Source organism: Alexandromys fortis, unplaced genomic scaffold, assembly GCF_014885135.2.
Source record: "Alexandromys fortis isolate MF-2015 unplaced genomic scaffold, M_Fortis_MF-2015_v1.1 scaffold_64, whole genome shotgun sequence".
Classification (NCBI taxonomy): domain Eukaryota; kingdom Metazoa; phylum Chordata; class Mammalia; order Rodentia; family Cricetidae; genus Alexandromys; species Alexandromys fortis.
In genome coordinates this window covers 4023828-4043299 of record NW_026067976.1, presented here as the reverse complement: position 1 = coordinate 4043299, position 19472 = coordinate 4023828, and the positions used below count along the sequence as shown (strand labels likewise).

Below are 19472 nucleotides of genomic sequence, written 5' to 3'. Positions count from 1 at the left end.
AAGTTATTGTGAAACCCATGTTTCCCATACCCCACCTCAGGGAGGAAACTTATTCCATGAACAGAGCGTTGAAAAGGTGTCTCAGAATGTCTTCCCAACCCTTTCATTTCAGTGTTGGTATTAATTTAAAATAAATCACAAAGTACATATCTTATCTATGATCAGCCTTCATCATACCTGATGCATATGCTCTGGTTGGGTCTCCTTTCTTTTTGACCATTTCTACTGTTCAGAATAACTTTCTTGCCAAAGTAAATATCTGTCTAGGATAAAGACATGGTAGATATTCCTTTAACTTTTGCTTCCTGTGTGTAAAAGGTATTGGGCTAGGGAAGTGGAGTCTTTTCATTGACATTCTGGGATAGGTCTTAAATTCAGCTACATCTGGTCACCTTGCCTCCAACTATGCTACAGCTGTTCCTTTAAATCAGACCTGAACTAAGCAAGAACATCTGTAGCAAGAATTATGAGGCCCAGCTGAACATTTTGGACCAGCATGTTCCATCTCAATTCTTTCAGCTCTAACCTTTTAGCAATTATCTTTACAATCCTCAGAAATGGTAATTAAAGTTGGTAGGAGAACAAACAGAATACTCAAGATGTTTTTTACGTTCCAAACACCAGGTATATAAATGTCAGTGGCTTAAATATTGTTACAAGAATGCTTTTATTAACTCCCCCTCTGACCTTCTTGGGGATCATATTCAGCCTTTCCTCCAGGGAGTGTAACACAGATAATCAGCTTGCATAGTTGGCAGCCATTGCAATGCTGGGGATACCTGAAGCTACCACAGGCACCATTCTCCCCTGACTTCAAACAAACCTGCAGGATCAGTAGGCATGGGTAGGTGTATTATTACCACAGTCACTGTCTAAGAATCTTTGTTTTACAACAGCAACAAATATGTTCAAAGCCAAGCAATGGTTTTTCAAGTGGACCCTCTCAATATTGAAAGCAAGTATTTAAAGACTCTGTTCCCTGCTCTCTGTAGAAAATGTTTGTCTACTACAGAGCTTCCTAGAGGCTCCCGTGACATTGAGTCTACACAAAACAGAGTTGCTGACATGATGCAATTGAACCTCTCTGGTGACAATGAGTTTAGAGACATCTCTAGGGATTGTTACTTGGGGACTTTATGAACTTATGAATTACTTTTCCTCCTATGTTGTAATAAGACAATTTCTTTAATACAGTTATGTGTTTGTGATATTTCCTAGCATTTACTGTGCCCCTAGAATTACTGTACATTAACTTCCATGTCTTGTTACACTAGAATATACATACGAGGAATACAGTTACCTGGATTAATAAAGAGGATCACTGAAAATATTCTTGACTATTCTTCATGGCATTTGGGCCCATAAGAATAGTCCTAACAGAAAGAAAAATGGCTGCCACAGGTGAAAAACCAGAGACACTTGTTTATTTACAAGTGAAAATTACTAAAACCAGCTTTTGTTACTAAATGGCAGGATTTCTAATACAGTTAAAAATATCGAGATGTTTTGCTTTTGAGAATAAGCTTGTTAGAAATTTTAGTTAATTTTTAAAAAAAAAATTATTTAGACCATCCCCATTTGTGGCTTTGCACAGCAATACTGTAATCCTTGATCTCTATTTCTTCCGAACCAGATGTTTTTGCTCTCACATGGGATCAGATTCTCTCCCTTCTCTTGGTATCCGAATCATTTGGCTTTAAAGACCCAATGGAAATGGCATGAGGTGGCAGCACTGAATTGGGCTCCCATAATTCCCTCCTATTTAGCAGTCATTCTCAGAGCTGGAACTGAAGATCATTTAGGTCCCAAGAACATTTTTGTTGAATTATTTGTTCAATAAATATTTCATTGTCCTTACTGTGCCAAGAGCTCATAACCCTGCCATCAATCATGTCCCTACCCACTGGTATTTAAATATATAGGTGCATATCCAGATAACGCGGTGGCCAGTTATTAAAGTTGTTTAACTTATTATTCTAATCCACTGAGAATTTATAGCATCACTATCTTAATTCTTGGTAAACTGTGAACCAAATATGAGCATAAAACTGACTTTATAAAATCCTTTTGGTAGGAAAAAAAAGTTAATAGTTTTGTGGTTTTTCAGTGCTATACTTCATAAGTAAAGTTGAAACCCGAATCTTTCCCAAGGGATGTAAACTTGGCTACCTTTCAGTTTTCACAGAAAAGCTACATGAAGAAAGAAGAACAATAAACTGATAATTTGAGGGCATGTTTGTGTGTTTAAGCTTCAGTTATTTCTACAGCCTTTCCTCCCAGCCTACAAGGAAATAGCAACTTCCCCCAGAATTATAAGAAAATTACAGCCGCATGAAAATTCCAGCTCTACCCATCCAATTATTAGAGGAATTATGGCTCTTCTTTAATGATGTAATTTCAAAAATGCAAACCAGTTGCTTTGGATATCAGCTTTCCAAATGCTAGCCACAGACCTTATAGAAAACACGTTACAAGTAAGAAAATATGAATGGGGGGGTTATCTTTCATTTTACCAAACATGTTAATTGTGAGCAGATGAGTCATATTCCTAATCAGTATCCCCTGGAGACACTGAAAGTCAGGTCAGGCTGGAGACTGCTTGGTGCCAGGTTATGATGGGAGCAAGTGTGAAGGAGAAGACAAAAGAATGTTCTGGAGCTAGCTCTGGGTCTCTGCTCTCGTATCTCAGAGTTAGGCACAGAGATGTTGTGTTAGTCAAACTTTAATTTTTTAACTCTTTTTTAATTTTTTAAAGAAAGAAAACAAACTATCTTTTTTCATTATACATACCAATCCAAGTTCCCACTCTCTCCCCTCCTCACATGCCCTCCACATACCCTCCCATCCACTCCATAGAGAGGGGAAGGCAATGAGGAAGGTCCAAGGCCCTTTCTACTATATCTAGGCTGAGCAAGGAAGGTATCCATTCAAAAAGAATAGGTATAAAAAAAAAAAAAAAAAAACAGTACAAGCAGTGGGGAAAAATCCTGGTGCCTTTGTCAGTGGCCCCTCAGTCTGCCCCAGCCATGCAACTGTCAACCACATTCAGAAGAACTAGTTTGGACCTGTGCTTATTTCTTCCCTGTCCAGCTGGCTCCTCACCAAGACTCCTCTGGAGATATCTGTTGTTGCCCTGTGTCATGGGGACCCTGTAGATTTGGTTCCGTAGAGTTGGACCCTTCACTCGCTACAGCAGTTCTTACCTAGATGGGTTAGATGTTAGCATGGGCCAGCTCAAAATTCTGGATCTGGTCCTTAGTGGTAGCTGAATTGGTCAACCCACCTGCTTTCCCACACCCATACCACCAGAGCCAGTTCTCCAGCAAGGGGCAGAGCCAGTTTACAAGAGTGCCAAAGCCAGCAAGGGGTGGTCAGCTCTTCTGTTCTCATTCCCATGGGGCCAGCTCATCTACCCTTGCCACTAGGTCAGCTCTACTCTGCTGCCCAAGCCAGGTGCAGGGCCTTCTCTCCCCTGCTGCGGATTGGGAGAAGCACTGCATAGCCCTAAGACAACAATAAGGCAGCAGGCCGCCCAGATCAGGGACATCTGTACGGCCTTTGGGAGTAACATGGGCCACAGACACAAACCCAGACCCCTCATCCAGGAACCAGACATGGTCCCAGTGACATCATGGGCTGGGACAGCTTCATGGCTTCAGCCTCACATCTGCAGTTCTACCTCCTGACACGATACACAAACTGTTCTGCTTCTCTTTCTTCCCATCACAGACTTGCTCATGGGTAGTGACACCCACTTTATCTGTGCAGCAGGGCTTCCACCCCATCCACACCACACAGAGGCAAGCAGAGGCCTCTCAGCTGTCTTATGCCCCACCTGCCAACTTTGCTTTAGTTTTAAGTCACCTTTCCCTCCTCTTCCTTTCCTAAAGTGTAGGGTGGAGAGTTGCTGAAAGGGCTCTCCGGTTTCCCATTTTTACCTATGTCCTTTGAAAAAAAATGTCTCTAGTGTGGCTCATTGCTTGGCCCCATTATAGAGAATACACAGCCCAACAATAAATTGCTTCCATGACTTGGTGGATGCAATAAGACGCTCTTCTGGAAGCTACTAATTTTCATCCCAGGCATCTTTAAAAAGTGCTTTGGCAGTCCAATCATCAGGAAGACACAAGGCAATGCTTGAAGCAGGGAGTTGAGCCTGCAGTAGGAGCAGGGGTCTTCTTTAGTGGGTAGATGTGCGAGCATGAACCATCTTCCTTCATTTAAAGAACAGTGCCTAGGACTCTAGGAATCCTATAAGAACACGTTTGTGTTTCAGTCCTAATTCTGTGTTCATCACAGGTGAACCATGGAGCTTGATCCCAGCAATAATTTCCATTTTGTAAGCCACCATCTCTGGGCCCTCATCCCAACTTAGTCCTTGATCATNACCCAATCCCCCCACACCACACATTTCTGTCATTTTATCCTCAAAACAAAAGCTGCTGAAACCTAAAGCTAACAAGTGATAATGTTGGTTAGGTTTATTACCTGTTAATTACCTTATAACAACAAAGTATTTCTTGACATATCAAATAAAGCAGCCACAGACTCCAAATCAAAGACCTGGAAATATGGGCTGACAAGAAAACAGTGGATTTTAAAATTTGAGTTTTCTCTGGAAAAGTCAAAGCCTGGCTCATGCTGAGTTGAACTCAGGGTCTGGGAACTGGTAATCTAATCATCCGTGGCCTCTACCCTCAGAGAACCTACAGTCTGCAACAACTTGTCAGTTGTGCTGATGTGAGGCGTTTTCATAGCTAGCCAATAGGAAGAAGCCTAAAATGAAAAGCGCAAACAAATTGCAGTCTTCTTACCAGTTTCCTCTGTTAGGAATGAACCAGTAGAGGTGGATCCATGGTATGTGGGAAGTACCAGTGTGCCTTGGCTTTTATGTCTCTCACCCGCCATGCTGGGCTTTCGTTGCTCATTAATGCCAATCATCATCCTGGCCTCGTGTGATAACATCAGCACAAAGCAGTCCCTAGCCCAGTCTGCCCTGTGCACCATCCCCACCGTTCTTCCCAAGACTTTTAGAGTCTGCTTCTCCCCACACCTCTCATTGAACTCAAATACTTAACCCTCTTAGAATTTCCCATTTGTCTAACCTGCTATTCTCTGTTCTCATGTCTAAATCCAGAAAGGAAATAAAGTTGCGATTTGCAGTGTAGCTTCTGGATTATATGATTAGCTGCTGAATCATATAATCTTTTCCTTCCTCAGCAACTTCTCAGGTCTTCACAAGTTCTCATCTGATGAATTCCAGTTCTCTAAACAGCCCTCACCTCCACGCTGACTTCCTGACAACCACCAGAATACTCTTCCAGCACACCAGTTCAAGCAAGATTCTGTGTTTGTGATTCATAATCTGACCTGGTTTACTGCACTAATTCAGTCCCAGTATTTGTTCCTATGAACTCATGTGACCCCCCCCCTTTCATGCCCCATTTTGCCTAGACTGAATCTTTTTCCTGGCTAAGAATGTTTCTCCAGCACACACCTTTCCCTTGAAATTGGTGTAGAAAATGCATATATTGGTAGCATTTGCTCTCTCTCTTTTATTCCATTCTACTAGGTTTGTTTGGATATCCAAATATTAATTATAATTCCTAAGAATGTCAGCATACCTCACACCCCTTGCCAGGATGCTCAAATCATGAGTCATTTCTATAAGACACTAAATTAAATTTAACCCCGACGATAGATAACAATATACAAGTTCAATGCATTGTTGTTATAAGCATACATAAACACCACCCATTCTTCAATTCAACTGTGTTTTATGAATGTTATTTCTAATTATGTAATTTAAAGCCATACATTTTTGCTTAATGTTATTAGCATTGAGTAGCTGTGTCTGTTATTCCTAATTATAATTACTTTCCTTTTTAAATTTATTGTTTGTGTATATCTCTGTATGCATGCAGTGCCCTCAAAGCTCAGGAGTATGGGTCAGATCCCCTGAATTGGACTCACAACCAGTTTTGAACACCCTGTGGCTGCTGAGAACTGAATCTAAGTCCCCTTCCAAAACCAGTAAACAAGTTTACTCTCTAAGCCACTTCTCTGACCCTACGGACACTCTTTCCTAAACACAAAATTATGATTAAGAATTACAAGAAAATGGACAAAAGTACCACTGTTTACCTTTTAGTGTTACTAGCAACAGTACGACATCTTTATATCTATTTTTGATTATATGCGATTTTTTCATATTTCCTTAATCAGTTGAACACAGAAAACCAAGTTTGACATAGGCACAAAAGTTTCCCCAAGGAAATGTACAAAGTTTGTTGGCTTTCTTTTAAGAACGGTGGCAATGAACGGTTAGAAAGCACAAATGTTTTAGATGATAGTCGTAGAAAATTCAAACTATTACAGGTAGATTGGGGGAAAAACGTTCATTAAATGTAGCATTTAGGAGTCCTTGATGTGCTTTCGCCCTTTAGGACACAAATAAGTTACAGCAGATTTGTGGATGTGCATTGTATACATGTGTCAGCCTCAATTTTTGTACTTCTGCAGAAAGAGATACACAAGCATTGGTTTCACTTGCCTAGAATCTTCCTTGCCTGAAACCGAAAGAGCTGAACATGGTCCCGAACATGGTCATGTCTGTGACCTTGAAACTCAGCCAGGAAGGGAATCAGGAAGGCTTTGGGTCAAGGAAGTTAGATGATCAAGACAAGTTTTGAGATGTATTTAACTACTTACTCAAGGGAGGGTTGAATGATTGATCCTGATGAGAAAATAATTGAGTAAAACCGAATTTTAAACACGCACTTAGTTTAGCTTAAGGACATCTTTCCCAGAATGACTTTTTGCAATCCCTATCCTTCTGCATGATTAGCATTACTTGGTTCCTAGCAAACTAACGCAGAAGAAACAAGATAGCCCTTTACTGGGCCCTGCCTCTCAATGATTGTATGCCTTTCCAACTGCCATAACAAATTACCGTGGTTATAGTGGCTTCAAATGACACAAAAATAGTATCTCACAATTGCCGTTGGATAGGAATCTGACAAGGCACAGCTGAATTCCTGGGTTCTCACATGGTTAAATCAAGGTATTGGCCGAGGATACATGATTTCTAGGGACTTAGGTTGCTCTTCTAAGTTCACTGACTAGAAGATCTTACTTCATTATCAAGTGTGTCCTGTGTGTCCTCTCCGTGTTCCATATCCTGGCAGCTCAAGTCCATGTGACATTTTGAGTCACCTTTCTGCCATGCTTTTAAGTTTTCTTTCAGCAAAGAAATACTCATCGGTTCCCATACAAGGCAAGCAATGCTGTTAGCGAAATCCTATTTCATTTCAAACAAAATTCTAGGTACAAACCTAAGGAAGCCCATAGGTTTTCTTGTCCACTATTGTAATATTCTGAATATGTGCTCTGTGACCTTTAGCCGAGCATGCTCAGAAATGGAGCGTATTAACCATCTCTTCTTGGTTCCTATAGTCAGGAACTGACTGTACTCAGAAATGTGCTAAACAGTGTGCTGAGCTTCTTCTATTGGTTCCTATAGTTTTTCCTATATGAATATTTATGCATGATTAAAGTTAGATAGATTTTGTTCCAAGATGGCATTGCTTTGAAGGTAATCTCCTTGTCTGCTGCAGGTCATAAACCACTCTCTCCACTTTTTAATGTCTTCTTTCTGTTCCTATTTTCTTTTGCACTCAAGATATGAACGCATTGCATTCAAATCAGTTACATCCTGTTGTTAATGTCTCATGATTGTACTGCCCTCACTTAAACATTTCAAGATACTGACTGTGGCAAGGTCCACTCCTTAGAATCCCTGATTCCAACTGCAAAGTCCTTTCTGTCATGCGAAGCAACATATTCACATAAGTGACACCAGGGAGCGAAGACATTAGAAGTGAGGTGCTGTCTGCCATGATGAAACTGTCCTGACTGTTGAACCACAGAGAACAATAACACATATAAATTATGGAAATTACTCTCCTTCCCCAAAGACATTGGGTTTAAAATAACTTTAATTCCTTATGAGTTATTGCAGACATTTAAAAAAGCATGAATTAGCACAGACCTTCACATGTTCATTACTAACTTCAATGTTGTGGCAAAGTCATAAAATTAAAATAGAAGTTAGGAAATTGAAGACACTTGGATAGATATGCTCATGTCCTTGTTAAATATTGTAAAGAACCTCAAGGATGTTAACATTTTAGATTTGTCCTTATTTCTTAAATAGAACATGCTTCTCATAGTGATGCTCTATTTACCAAACGCTTATGGTGTACAAGACATTACACTAAACTTCGGTGATGCGTAATCTGTCTTCTGAGCAATCCAAAATGCTGCAATCCCTCATTATTGATTGTGTAAAAGGTCAGAGAGACATTAAGAAGCTTGGGCAAAGTAACCATTCCTTGAATTCATAGGCCTTGCATAATACTTTGTCACTGAGGATGGGAAGCCTCAAACAGCTCAGTAGCAAGCGATGTAAGGAAAGTGTGAGGGTTTTAGATCTGTGCTTGAAGGTGGATTTCAACACTTGCACATTTGGCAAAGTCCTGAAACCTTTCATGCCTCTGGTTCCTAATTTGTCAAGTGTGACTGCTGAGAGACACCCCATGAGCGCAGTGCAAGATAACACGTTTAAAGAACCTGCGATGTGATAAGCTCCAGCCAAGTGTTCTCCAGCACCTCCTTCTGGAGCAACCAATGCGCATCGCATTCTGTCTACAGCCATTACAGGAAGTCAGCCCCGGGCTCCGGCCACGGCTTCTGTATCTGGAGGACATTTAACGGGACATCAGGACCTGGCCCTTCCTCGGTGTTGTGATCTGTTGGCCTTGGCATGGATCCTTTAGAGTTGATAGCCTCTCTCTATGTGGTACCCACATAAGGCAAATCCAATGGCATCAGGGCCCAGCCCTGGCCACAAAAATAACCTATAATCACTAAATTTCAACATCATGAGCAATCAGTTAAGAGATGCCAGCCTAGTAGGGGACTTTGCTGGCATCTGTCAGAGAGGCCACATGCCAGAATGTTCTCGTGGCTCTCACATTAATATGTATTTGTGTGCTTTGTTTTTGATTGCTGTAATCAGACTCGGAACGAATCCAAGAGGATTTACAACTAAGAGACATTAATCCCCCATGCCCTGTCTCTCCCTCTAGGCTCTGTCTGAAGGCTTAATTCAGCTACCTTATCTCTCTAGGTATGTGGAGACCAAAGCCAAGGGGCTGTTTTCCTGCGGGAATTCACACTGATTCGACGAGAGAGCCTTCATGAAGATTTCCTGTCTGACTTTTTGCACGGTCACAGGACTGAAGACCCGGTACAGTGTCTCTTCTACTTATTCGTTGAAACACACGGTTCCGTGGCTGGTTCTGTCTCATGGGGGTTGTTTCTGGCAAACATGAAGCCAAGCTATAGAATGATAGCTGTCGTGCTCATGAGAAACGGGGGAGGCAAACGATAAGGCAACACATAGACTCCGTGTATTGTATAGGGTCACTTTCAACTGCTTCCGACATCTGGAAAGTTTTAAACATTTTACTTGAGTGTTAGAGTCTGTTTGAAGAAGCATGTGGAGGATTCACTTTCAAAAATATCTGATGTTTTGCCAGCGAATCTGAACATGCCACGGTAATAACTTCAAATGAGTAAAGGTAAAGGAGATTATTTTATAGGTTGATGGGAATTCCACCATCCGTCATTCCTGGCATCATTGCAGATACTTTGACTTCAAAGTATTAGTTACATTTATCATATGGAATTTTTTTTTCTGCTAGGACTTTTGCTTTGCTTTGTGTTTTGGCTTGTGGTTGGTTTGTTTGCTTTAGAAGGTCTATCAAATGAGTTCCCAAAGGAAAATAAGTATTACTGACTGACAGCATCAAGTCAATGAACCTTCCCTTCTGTCATTCGGGCTCTGGTGGGTATGTAATTGGGCCTAGATTGTGAGAACTGGACCATGAGCTTCTGAGACCTGACTGTGACACTGGATGGTAAGAAACTAATTCAGAAGACTGGATGGCTAGAGGCTGCTGTCTACACACGCCAGTGGGCTTCAAATAGCAGAATCACAGAAAAACAGCACCCCAAAATAAACACAAAGATGTCTTTGTTTCTACTTTTTTTTTTTTTGCTTATTCTCTTATCACCCTTTCTCAGGGTATTTCCTGCATATTTGTTAAGTCTTTCTCTTATAGATACTACGTAAATGGGCTCCTTCTGCAGTAATTTCTTATTACTTCACGGTCTATGTCATTTACAGCTTCTCCACGTTAGACATTTGTACCCCTTTCAATGTGGCCAATAGGCATTTCTGTACCTCTCAAAGTGGGTGCTCAGGCATGGGCAGGTAAAGTAGCAATGGTTCCTAGGAATCCTATCACTAATTTCCAAGTGTGTCACTTTTTACCAAGGGGTCAGAAAATGTACTGGCCAGCATTTTATATTTTCATTGCTTACACCAAGTTTTCATTGTGACCTAGTAGGTACATTATCACATAAAATTCATGATTTTTTTCTTAAGAGCAGTATCTTGCAATTTATATCTTAATTTGGTTCCATTTGAAGTCATACTAAGTCTGAAATGTGAGCTATCTGAAGGGCGGCTATGTGGGCACTATATGAAAAGATCATAATTGAATCTAGCTCTATCACTTTATAACATAAAGAGGCTTAACAATGTGAACAAATTATGAGCATAATGGGGTCAGTTATATTGTAGCCCTAGTGAAAACAGTTATTGACATTGTAAGGCATTGAAGATTGTCACAAACAGTGGTAATATATAATATTATATTAATTTCTGTCTTAAGAAAACTGCATGCTTCGTGAAGTCTTCACTTAGGGTCAAACATAAACAGTGGCCAGATATATGTAACCTGAAAGAGAATTGCCCACAGAAACAAGTCATGAAAGCAATGGCTATTCAATAAAGCAGGTGGGAAAAGAGAAGATCAAGGATTCATAAATGCCAGAATCAAATTTAGCTTTCTTGTAAGCTTATGAAATTCTAGCAATTTCCTAGGGAGGGTTTTCTCCATCTGAGGACTTGATTTGGCCCCAGAGATATAAAACTTCACTAAAGCGTAACTTCATATTCTAAGTAGATATTACAAGATGAATCACATAATTGCTGTGTCTGCTGTAGGGGAAGAATTCAAACACGCTATGCCACTTAAATAAAATAGTCAGGAAAGTGGATATTCCTTTCGTCCTCCTTGCTATGGAAGAGCTACTTAGGGGAATGTGGGTCAGTAGGCACTCACTCTGGGATAGACATGAAGTTCATTGGCACAGACAGTGAACGAGGGAAGAATAACATGGTCTGTCTGTGTGGTGCTGTAGGCTTCCATACAAGCCTCTTCAGTAGCCCAAAGGCTTCCTAATACCTGTTTCATCTCCCCTGCTTTGCTTCCAAAGTGCAGGCTGTGCTGACTCTGGAGTCACGAGTAGTATGCGGCCAGCACTCTGTGCTGTGCGCTCAGTTGGGTGCAGTTTTGCTGAAGTCCCCTTCAGCACAGAAGAGAACAAAAGCTGTTCTCTTTTGCCTTGATCCTAGAATTTCATTTTGAAAACAAACAAAAATTCCATAAAAGAATATGCAGGGAAAGCCAGGCAGTGGTGGCACATACCTTTATTCCCAAAACTTGGGAGGAAGAAGCAGGCGAATCTCTATGAATTCAAAGTCACCCTGGTCTACAGAGTAAGTTCCAGGACAGCCAGGACTAGACAGAGAAACACTGTATCAAAAAGCAAACAAACAAAAGAAAGTATATGCAGGAGAAAGGCCCTGTCAGTAACATGAAAATCCAAATGCACACACACACATGCTTGTGAAAATAGTTTAATGATTTTCAGTTCTGATGAGGAGATAAACAAGCGTTTGGGGTTATCTGTCATAATGCATACAGATTTATCACAAAAAGTGTGGAGTCAGGGATATTAGCCAACTGGAAATCCATAGTTGTAGAAGTAAACTTACTGCCAGTATGGAGAACATTTAACAGAAGTAGCATTAGCTGCAGATGTGAAATATGTTGTCACTCTTCTGAGTAAACTACATTGCTAGCTTTAAAAAAAAAAAGAATAGTATTTTGTTTTGTTTTGTTTTGAGATGGGATTTCTCTGTAGCATTGGAGCCTGTTCTGGAGCTCGTTCTTGTAGACCAGTCTGGCCTCGAACTCACAGAGATCTGCCTGCCTCTTCTTCCCGGGTGCTGGGATTAAATGTGTGCACCATCACCACCTGGTTAAGGATAGTAATTTTTATTTAAACTTTTCTTTTCTTATTTATCTTTTCTTTGCTGGAAATTTTAATACCTTTCTTTCAAAATTTCAAATAATTTTTAAAAACCATTATTATTTTTTTTAAAAAAAAAAATTAAAGTTCAGGTCTGGAGAGATGACTCAGCAGTTACAAGCACTGGCTGCTCTTCCTGAAAGACCATAGGTTCAATATCCAGCACCCACACAGATGAATCACAACCTTTTATCACTCCAGACCCAGGTGATGTAATGCCCTCTTCTGGCTGCCTCGGGTACTGCATACACAGGGTGCACAGTACAGACAGGCAAAACACCATTTGCATTAAGTAAAAATAAAGGGAAAGACAAACAGCCTATTCACCTTATTAAGGGAACACTTTCACCTAAAAGCTGCTTGATTTATTTTAGTCTAAATACATAAAGTTCATTTTGACCTTCAGAGAGCCGTCTCTACTTTTCCCAACTACAGACAGCCACCTGGCAAGGATCTTACATTGTGTTAGAGAAGCGTTCTGGCTTGCTTTCTTCTGCTTCCAGCTAGCTTCCTCTATGAGGGCAGATTCTATTCTCTGTGCTTTGGAAGAACGGTCTAAGCAACTGCTTGTCTCAAGACACAGCAGGCAACTTGTAATTGTAGCCTGCACTGCCCCTGTTTGTGATTTGCATCGTTTGTGGAAAAGAAACTGTTTGTCAAAAGCTGTAACTCATTATCGGCGCAGCAGAGATGCAGGTCACGTGTTGGCACATTGGTTTTGGTTGCCAGCCGGATCCAACATCAGGATAATAATTAACATGAAATTCATTACAGAATGGGATTTTCTTCGGTATGTAATTAGTGCAAACCTCATTTGCTTGAGGCTTTGTGGTTCCCTACGTGGTTATTTAAGGCAGTGTTGTGTGTCTGGAGAAAGAAAAAGTATTTAAATATTTACCAGTTGAGGGTAGAATGCTCCTTTGGATGACTGATAAGATAGAGATGCCTTTTGTGGAAGAGGGATGAGCTTGGGAAATACGTGTTCAGAAATTTCTGTATCTATATATTTATGTAAATGATGTCTATCCTTTTCCTGGGTACAGAGGGATCTAGGATAGCAGGTCATCAATTCGCTGATTCTCAACTGAAAGGAAAAATGTAGTTTAACAAAAAATGGTCTAAAGTAAGGTATTTTTTTTCTCCCCCTTGGTAGATATAGGGCAGAGAATTAGGGAGGGTCAGGGTATTTCTATGACCTGTGAAATCAGTTCAAGCATCACATCCACACTCACATAAAATGGAATAAAACGACTTCCATGTGTTCTCGAGGTTTCGAGCAACCTCGCCTCCATTCCTGCCGAAGAGCAAAGGGAAACAATTTAAGTGCTAACACCTGGAGATAGCTTAATTTGCTTCATGATACCTTTAACCCGATTCCTGTGCTAGAAACGTGGGGGCGTAAATACAAGGAGGGTAGCAGTACATCAAGAACATAAGCGCCTTCAGCCACAGCTAACAGATTAACTTTGCCCCCAGTGGCACTTGAAGCGACTGTCCCTTCAGCAGACTGCCATTCCAACGCTGATGTGCAGAGACCAAAGGCAGTTTACAAGTTCACAGAGCCTTTATTGAACAGTTAGTGAGTTGATTTATCCTGAAAGTGGCCTCTGTATTTTTTAAATTATTGTGCCCCCAAAGAAAGACATGCAGCAAAGAGGCCCACTGTGCTAAAAGTAAAAATCCACTCCAATTCCATCTTAAATTTTGTGGAAAATACACAGGTATAACTTGAGCTGACTACCAAAAGTTTTTTCTTTTGTGAGGAAGTAGTGGCATCACCACACTGGACTGCTCGGTGGGTGGAAAAGGAAAATTTATTCCTTTTAGGATATAGCCCATTTAGGGTAACAGGGTAGGGGGTTTTCAGGCCAGAAGAGCTGGGTGGCTTTGATATGCAGTTACAGGTATGGGTTAGCATAAACTGAAGAAGGTTAGCATGGGGCATAACAGGTATATGCTAATAGGAAGTGCTAGGTGCCCCATTTGAGGGAAAGATAAGAAATGGTAGCTCTTTTTGGCAGACAGGTTTCTGAGTGTAAGTTTTTGTATTGCACCCCCCCACCCTCTCCCTCCCCCTCCCGCCACCCCCCCCCCACACCAAGCCATCCTTCTGTTTACTGTGTCAGAATTCAGCCTGAGCTAAAACCAGATTGTCCTTTGGAGACATAGTAGCATTGCCTTCGGTGGGGGGGGGGGGGAGGACACACCTAACAATTTCATGTTTGCTATCTGGAACAAATATTTCCAGCCTGAAGAACTGAACTCAAAAAGAGGAGCAAAGGTTTCTCCTCAGAGGCAGAAAGAAAGTCCATCACAGCTTTCTTGCAAAACGCAGCAGCCCCTGAGCAAGCATGTGCCCCATTCTGCCTCAAGACTTTCTGCTAGGGATCCAAGAGGAGGAGGAGTTGACTGTTGATGGGTGAGGGCTGGGTGGCTTTCCCGGTTTGATTGACAGGCAGGGGGTATTTACATTAGCTTTTGTTCATTGAGTTTACCTTTACCATGATGCATCTGATTTTAATTATTTGCACATCTACTCACGCAGAGGCATAAGAACCTGGTCAATTGGGATGTTTCCCTAGATGTTCATGCATGGGACACTGTCCTACTGAGCATCCACTCCAAACCAGCCCAGGAAAGATCATCTACTGGATAGATGTACTAGATATCTCCTAGTTTTGTTGGCTACAAAAAGGAATTGCTAAGAATTTCTGAGGTTTGGAGCAGAGTCGGCAGGCAGTTCAACAGACTGGGGGTCCTGAATTGCTAAGTGCCTTGTTAGGAAATGATTGTGTGAACAGAAAGTGGAGTCCTAGACTGACAAGCATTTTCTGTGTTGGCCTGCCTCAGACAGGTATAACCAAATACAACATGGTTTGATGGATAGCATATAAATTACATTGATATGAATCAAGTGTCTTTACTTGAATCAAGCATCTCTTTGCCGCTGATAGGTTACTGATGACAGATGGAAACAAAATCTCCTACCCCAGTTTAGTGTTTGTTAGATTGTTACTTCCAAGAGCACGGGTAAGAGGGAACTCTGAGGTGTTTTCATCCCCAAAAGGCCCACCCAGCATGAGAGAGGCCTCAGGAACACTTCTTTACAAATCTCAGGCAGCTCAGCAACTGAAGGTTTCCATTACGTGGGGGAGGGCCCAGCAAATTCTGTGACTTTCTATGTTCCCCAGTCCTTGTATGTTCCATTTGCTTTCTGAGTCTTATAAACCTCCCTCCTCCCTTCAAGAAGAAGTATTTTTCAGTTTGAAGAAAACTGCTACACACCATTGAGTTATAGATGACTTAATAAAGAAATACCAGAACACCCTGCAGAGGGAATAAAATGTTACCTTATTAAGTGTTATTAGCTACCTGAATTTATAAAGCTTACTTAGTATTTCGTAAATCTGGTGGCCATGAAAAATATGTATACTAGATAAAGACCTTTAAGTCTGGCATATATTTTATATAACCTCGTATTTCATTATCTTTTATTTTATATATTAATACTCTCCATTATTTTTACAAAAGAAATTTACTGAGGAACTTACACTGTTCCTCAGAATTACCTAAGAAATCAATAAATAGCTCCATTTTGTAGTTGTAGCAACTGATGGGAAATGTTGTTTGCAAAAATGCTACTAAAACAGTGGCAGAATTCAGAGAACTCAGCCTGAACGTGGGGTCCATAGGAGTGCAGCGGCAATGGCAACATAAAGCTACACGATGAACGAGAGTGTGCTGCTGATGGCTTCCGATGAACCCAGCATAATGGGTTTAAAGGGACTGAAGGGGCCGGGGGAGGGGAGATCGTGATTATTTGAAAGGCCAAATTCTGTTTATTGGTTGAACCACTCCTCCTGTGATTAGCTAGCTGCTGCCAAAGACATCTGTCCCTGATTCTTTGTCATCTGTCCTTGTATTCTCTGGGAGAACTGGGATATTGACCTGTGATGCTTGCACACTTTCTCTGTGCTATTGTAAGTGAAGTTACCTTGCTGGTGCCCCCATGTCGTCAGGCCACGAGCATATCACTAACTTCATCAAGATTTCTCAGAATAAACTTCTAGCCGTCTCTCTTTACAGAAGGATTACAATATTAGAAGGAGCTATACAATGTTCATGAATGGGACGTCTTCATGAGGGTGTCCCTTTCCCTAAAAATCAATCTAGCTTTCTAGAATAGTTGGGCACATAATTCAAGAAGAGATAGGGCCAGTCTTTTTTTGCCAATACTGATATTATAAATCCATGAAAATTGAGAAAACGTAATGGCAGAACACAGAGACTAGTGTAGGTAAGTGAGGAATCTTTAAGTGGGAACAGACAATTGTAAATAATTGCCTAAGGCTATATTATTCAATAAATGTGCAGTAGAGATAAAATTAATTGAAGCACCTAAATATGAAAATGTGGCCCAGTGAGCTGACTCATGTGTACTACAGGTGCGTGGTGTACAAGCCTGGAGACCTGGGTTTGATCCCAGGACTTGCAGAAAGGTACAAAAAGAGAAACAACTCCACAAAGTTGCCTTCTGACATCTATACATGTGCTGTGGCATACAAGCTTACACACACACACACACACACACACACACACGCACGCGCACGCAGGCACATACACACACCTCTAATGATGTGTAAGAGTTCATTTATGACTTGTAGTTAAGAAGATTTTCATAATTAAGAAATAATAGCCCCAAACAATGCAAGCCCCAATCAATAGAAATCGATGTTTTTACTGTCAGTAACAATTTTGTAGGTCTGAAAACTCCTCAAAGTAAGAAAGACAAGATAGATGCTAGGAGATGTTAATTACAGCTATATAATGATAAGGAGATAGCTATAGTATACCAGCGGGGCTTATACATTATCTCTAGAAAGATAGGCAGTATGCAGGAAAAAAAAGGATCATTGAAACAAGACATGTATTTCATGCATAGAGCTATCCAGCCCTACTAATCTCCATGTATCTGTAGGCTGAAACAGCATACATTCAAGGTCGTTTATTTGCAAGATTAAAATAACTAATGAAGACAGATGTCATTAGGAAGTAAGGTAATGAGAAACACCCCCAAAATGCCATTAAAAGTAGAGATTGGTGTAGCCTTTTTAATGGAAACCCTGTCAGTGTACACAAAGTTATATTAATAATTTCTCAAATTCTATCAGTCTCCATGTAAAATTTATTTTAATATAATACACAAATAACCAAGAAAATCTACATGCTGAACACTCAAATTGCACAAGAAAAATCAAATCCCAATCATAATGTAAATGCATTGAAATATAGTTATTCTTACAATAAAATACTGTAGAAATTATCTACAACACACATTTTAAAGTATATATTGAAGAAAGGAAATGATACCATTTTGAGAGTTTATATTAATTTTAATGTCATCTAGATATCACTAGACATTATTGAAAGAACATTCCTATGTAAAAAATTGAGGAAAGCATTCTCCACTCTGAAGAGGAAGGAAAATGGGACTGAACACGGTGATTATGAATAGCATACTTTAACTGCACTTACAGTGTTCTTAAAAAAGAAAATATGGCAAAATGTTAATGTCTGACTAAATGCCCAGTGGCCGCACAAACGTTTGCTTTATTATTCCCTGTCCTTTTGCGATGGAGAGATTTTATAATACATGTACAATAAAGCCTTCAGGATGATGTCTGACAAGTAGCATAAAACAAATGCTGTTTTTATTAGCCATGATGGAGCTGAATACTCATGGAGGCGCGGCACGCTAGGGCTCAATGCCCACATGTTTGCCTTCAGATATAATTAGGAGGAGGGAGCAGCGTGGCAGCTGGACACAAGGTCGCGCGGCTCCTATCAGTTCATGAACTGCCACTCTGGTAAACAGTGTCAGGATGATGAATCTCGGTATTTAAGGGAAGGGACTGTTTTTTACAGTTGACCTTTGGAATTAACTGAAAACCATTATCCTGAAAGGAAGAAAAATATTTTTCCCTCTTCCAAGTTCTAATTCCCACACCGCTTACACAGCCCCTATCTGCTGTTTATGAGATGTCTACCATTTGCTAAGTCTGTCCTTTTTTTTCCCCCAAACAACAAATAGATATTAAGATTAATGATAAAAGAGACACTGGAGGTAATAAAATTGAAGTATTAAAAATGTCAGTGCAGATATAAACAGTTTTTAAGATCAAACATCTTAAATACAAAACAAAGCTTTGTTTGGAATGTAATATCCACTTGAAATACATAATTAACATGTGTGAATGGCATATTGCCATTTTTAGTGTATTTCTATGCCATTTTGTAAGGCCTTTGCCCAAAAGAATGTCATCAATACTGCTGGAATTTAAGTGTTAAATAACCCTACCAAATTTTGACATTTTTTTTCATTCATTGTGATGGTTAATTCCAATTGTCGACTTGATACCATCTAAAATTACCCGGCAAGAGAGTCTCAGCCAAGAATTATTTCTATCTGATTGGCCTGTGGGCATGTCTGTGGGATCATTTTTAGTAAATTAATTGCTGTAGAGGGACCCAGGCCAGTGTGGGCAGCACCATTCCCTACTCAGAGAGTCCTGTAGGGAAGTGGAGACTTGAGCTGAGCACATCAAGCAAGCAAGCACGCATGTGTTCATCCCTCTCTGTCTATGACAGTGAATATGGCGCCATGAGATGCGTGAACTTCCTGCCTTCACTTCCCCAGAACAACTGACTAGAAGCTGAAACTGTAAGCTTTCTCTATTAAGAATCTTTTTGTCAGGGTAATTTTGTTTTTATTTTTTAATGACAGAAGCAAAGCTAAGACATTCGGTTTGTTTTCACATTGTTTAGAGCGCCCCATTTTTAGTTATTTTTTAGAGAAACTAGTAATCTGACTCAATTCACAAATACGTGCAGTTATAAAGAACTGAATGGTTCTTGAGGCAGTCTTCAAAACACACACACTAAATGTATAAACAATTTAAATTACAGCTCAGAAAATCACTTGGGATACTGTTTCTGTTTATTAAATGCCTGTCTTATAAAGAGATAATTTAGCTCGATAAACAGAATGCATTTTAAAGGATTTTATTGCTCGCTTGTAAGATTACACTGAAACTCCAATGTGTGTGGTGTTGAACTGCCTTACTATGAGAGGTCATTGATGAGTTGACGGGCGTGGAAATACTGTACCAGCACTGAAAAACAGT

The 19472-nt window shown here is 40.4% G+C and overlaps 1 protein-coding gene across 1 annotated transcript in view; it reads left to right on the top strand.

Moving 5' to 3' along the window:
- Positions 1 to 19472, top strand: part of Adamtsl1 (ADAMTS like 1) — a 919831-nt gene that overhangs the window by 257585 nt on the left and 642774 nt on the right. Inside the window, exon 2 of the mRNA XM_050157409.1 lies at positions 9191 to 9310. Within this exon, the coding sequence (XP_050013366.1) occupies positions 9191 to 9310 (120 nt within the window). The remainder of the gene's footprint in view (positions 1 to 9190; positions 9311 to 19472) is intronic.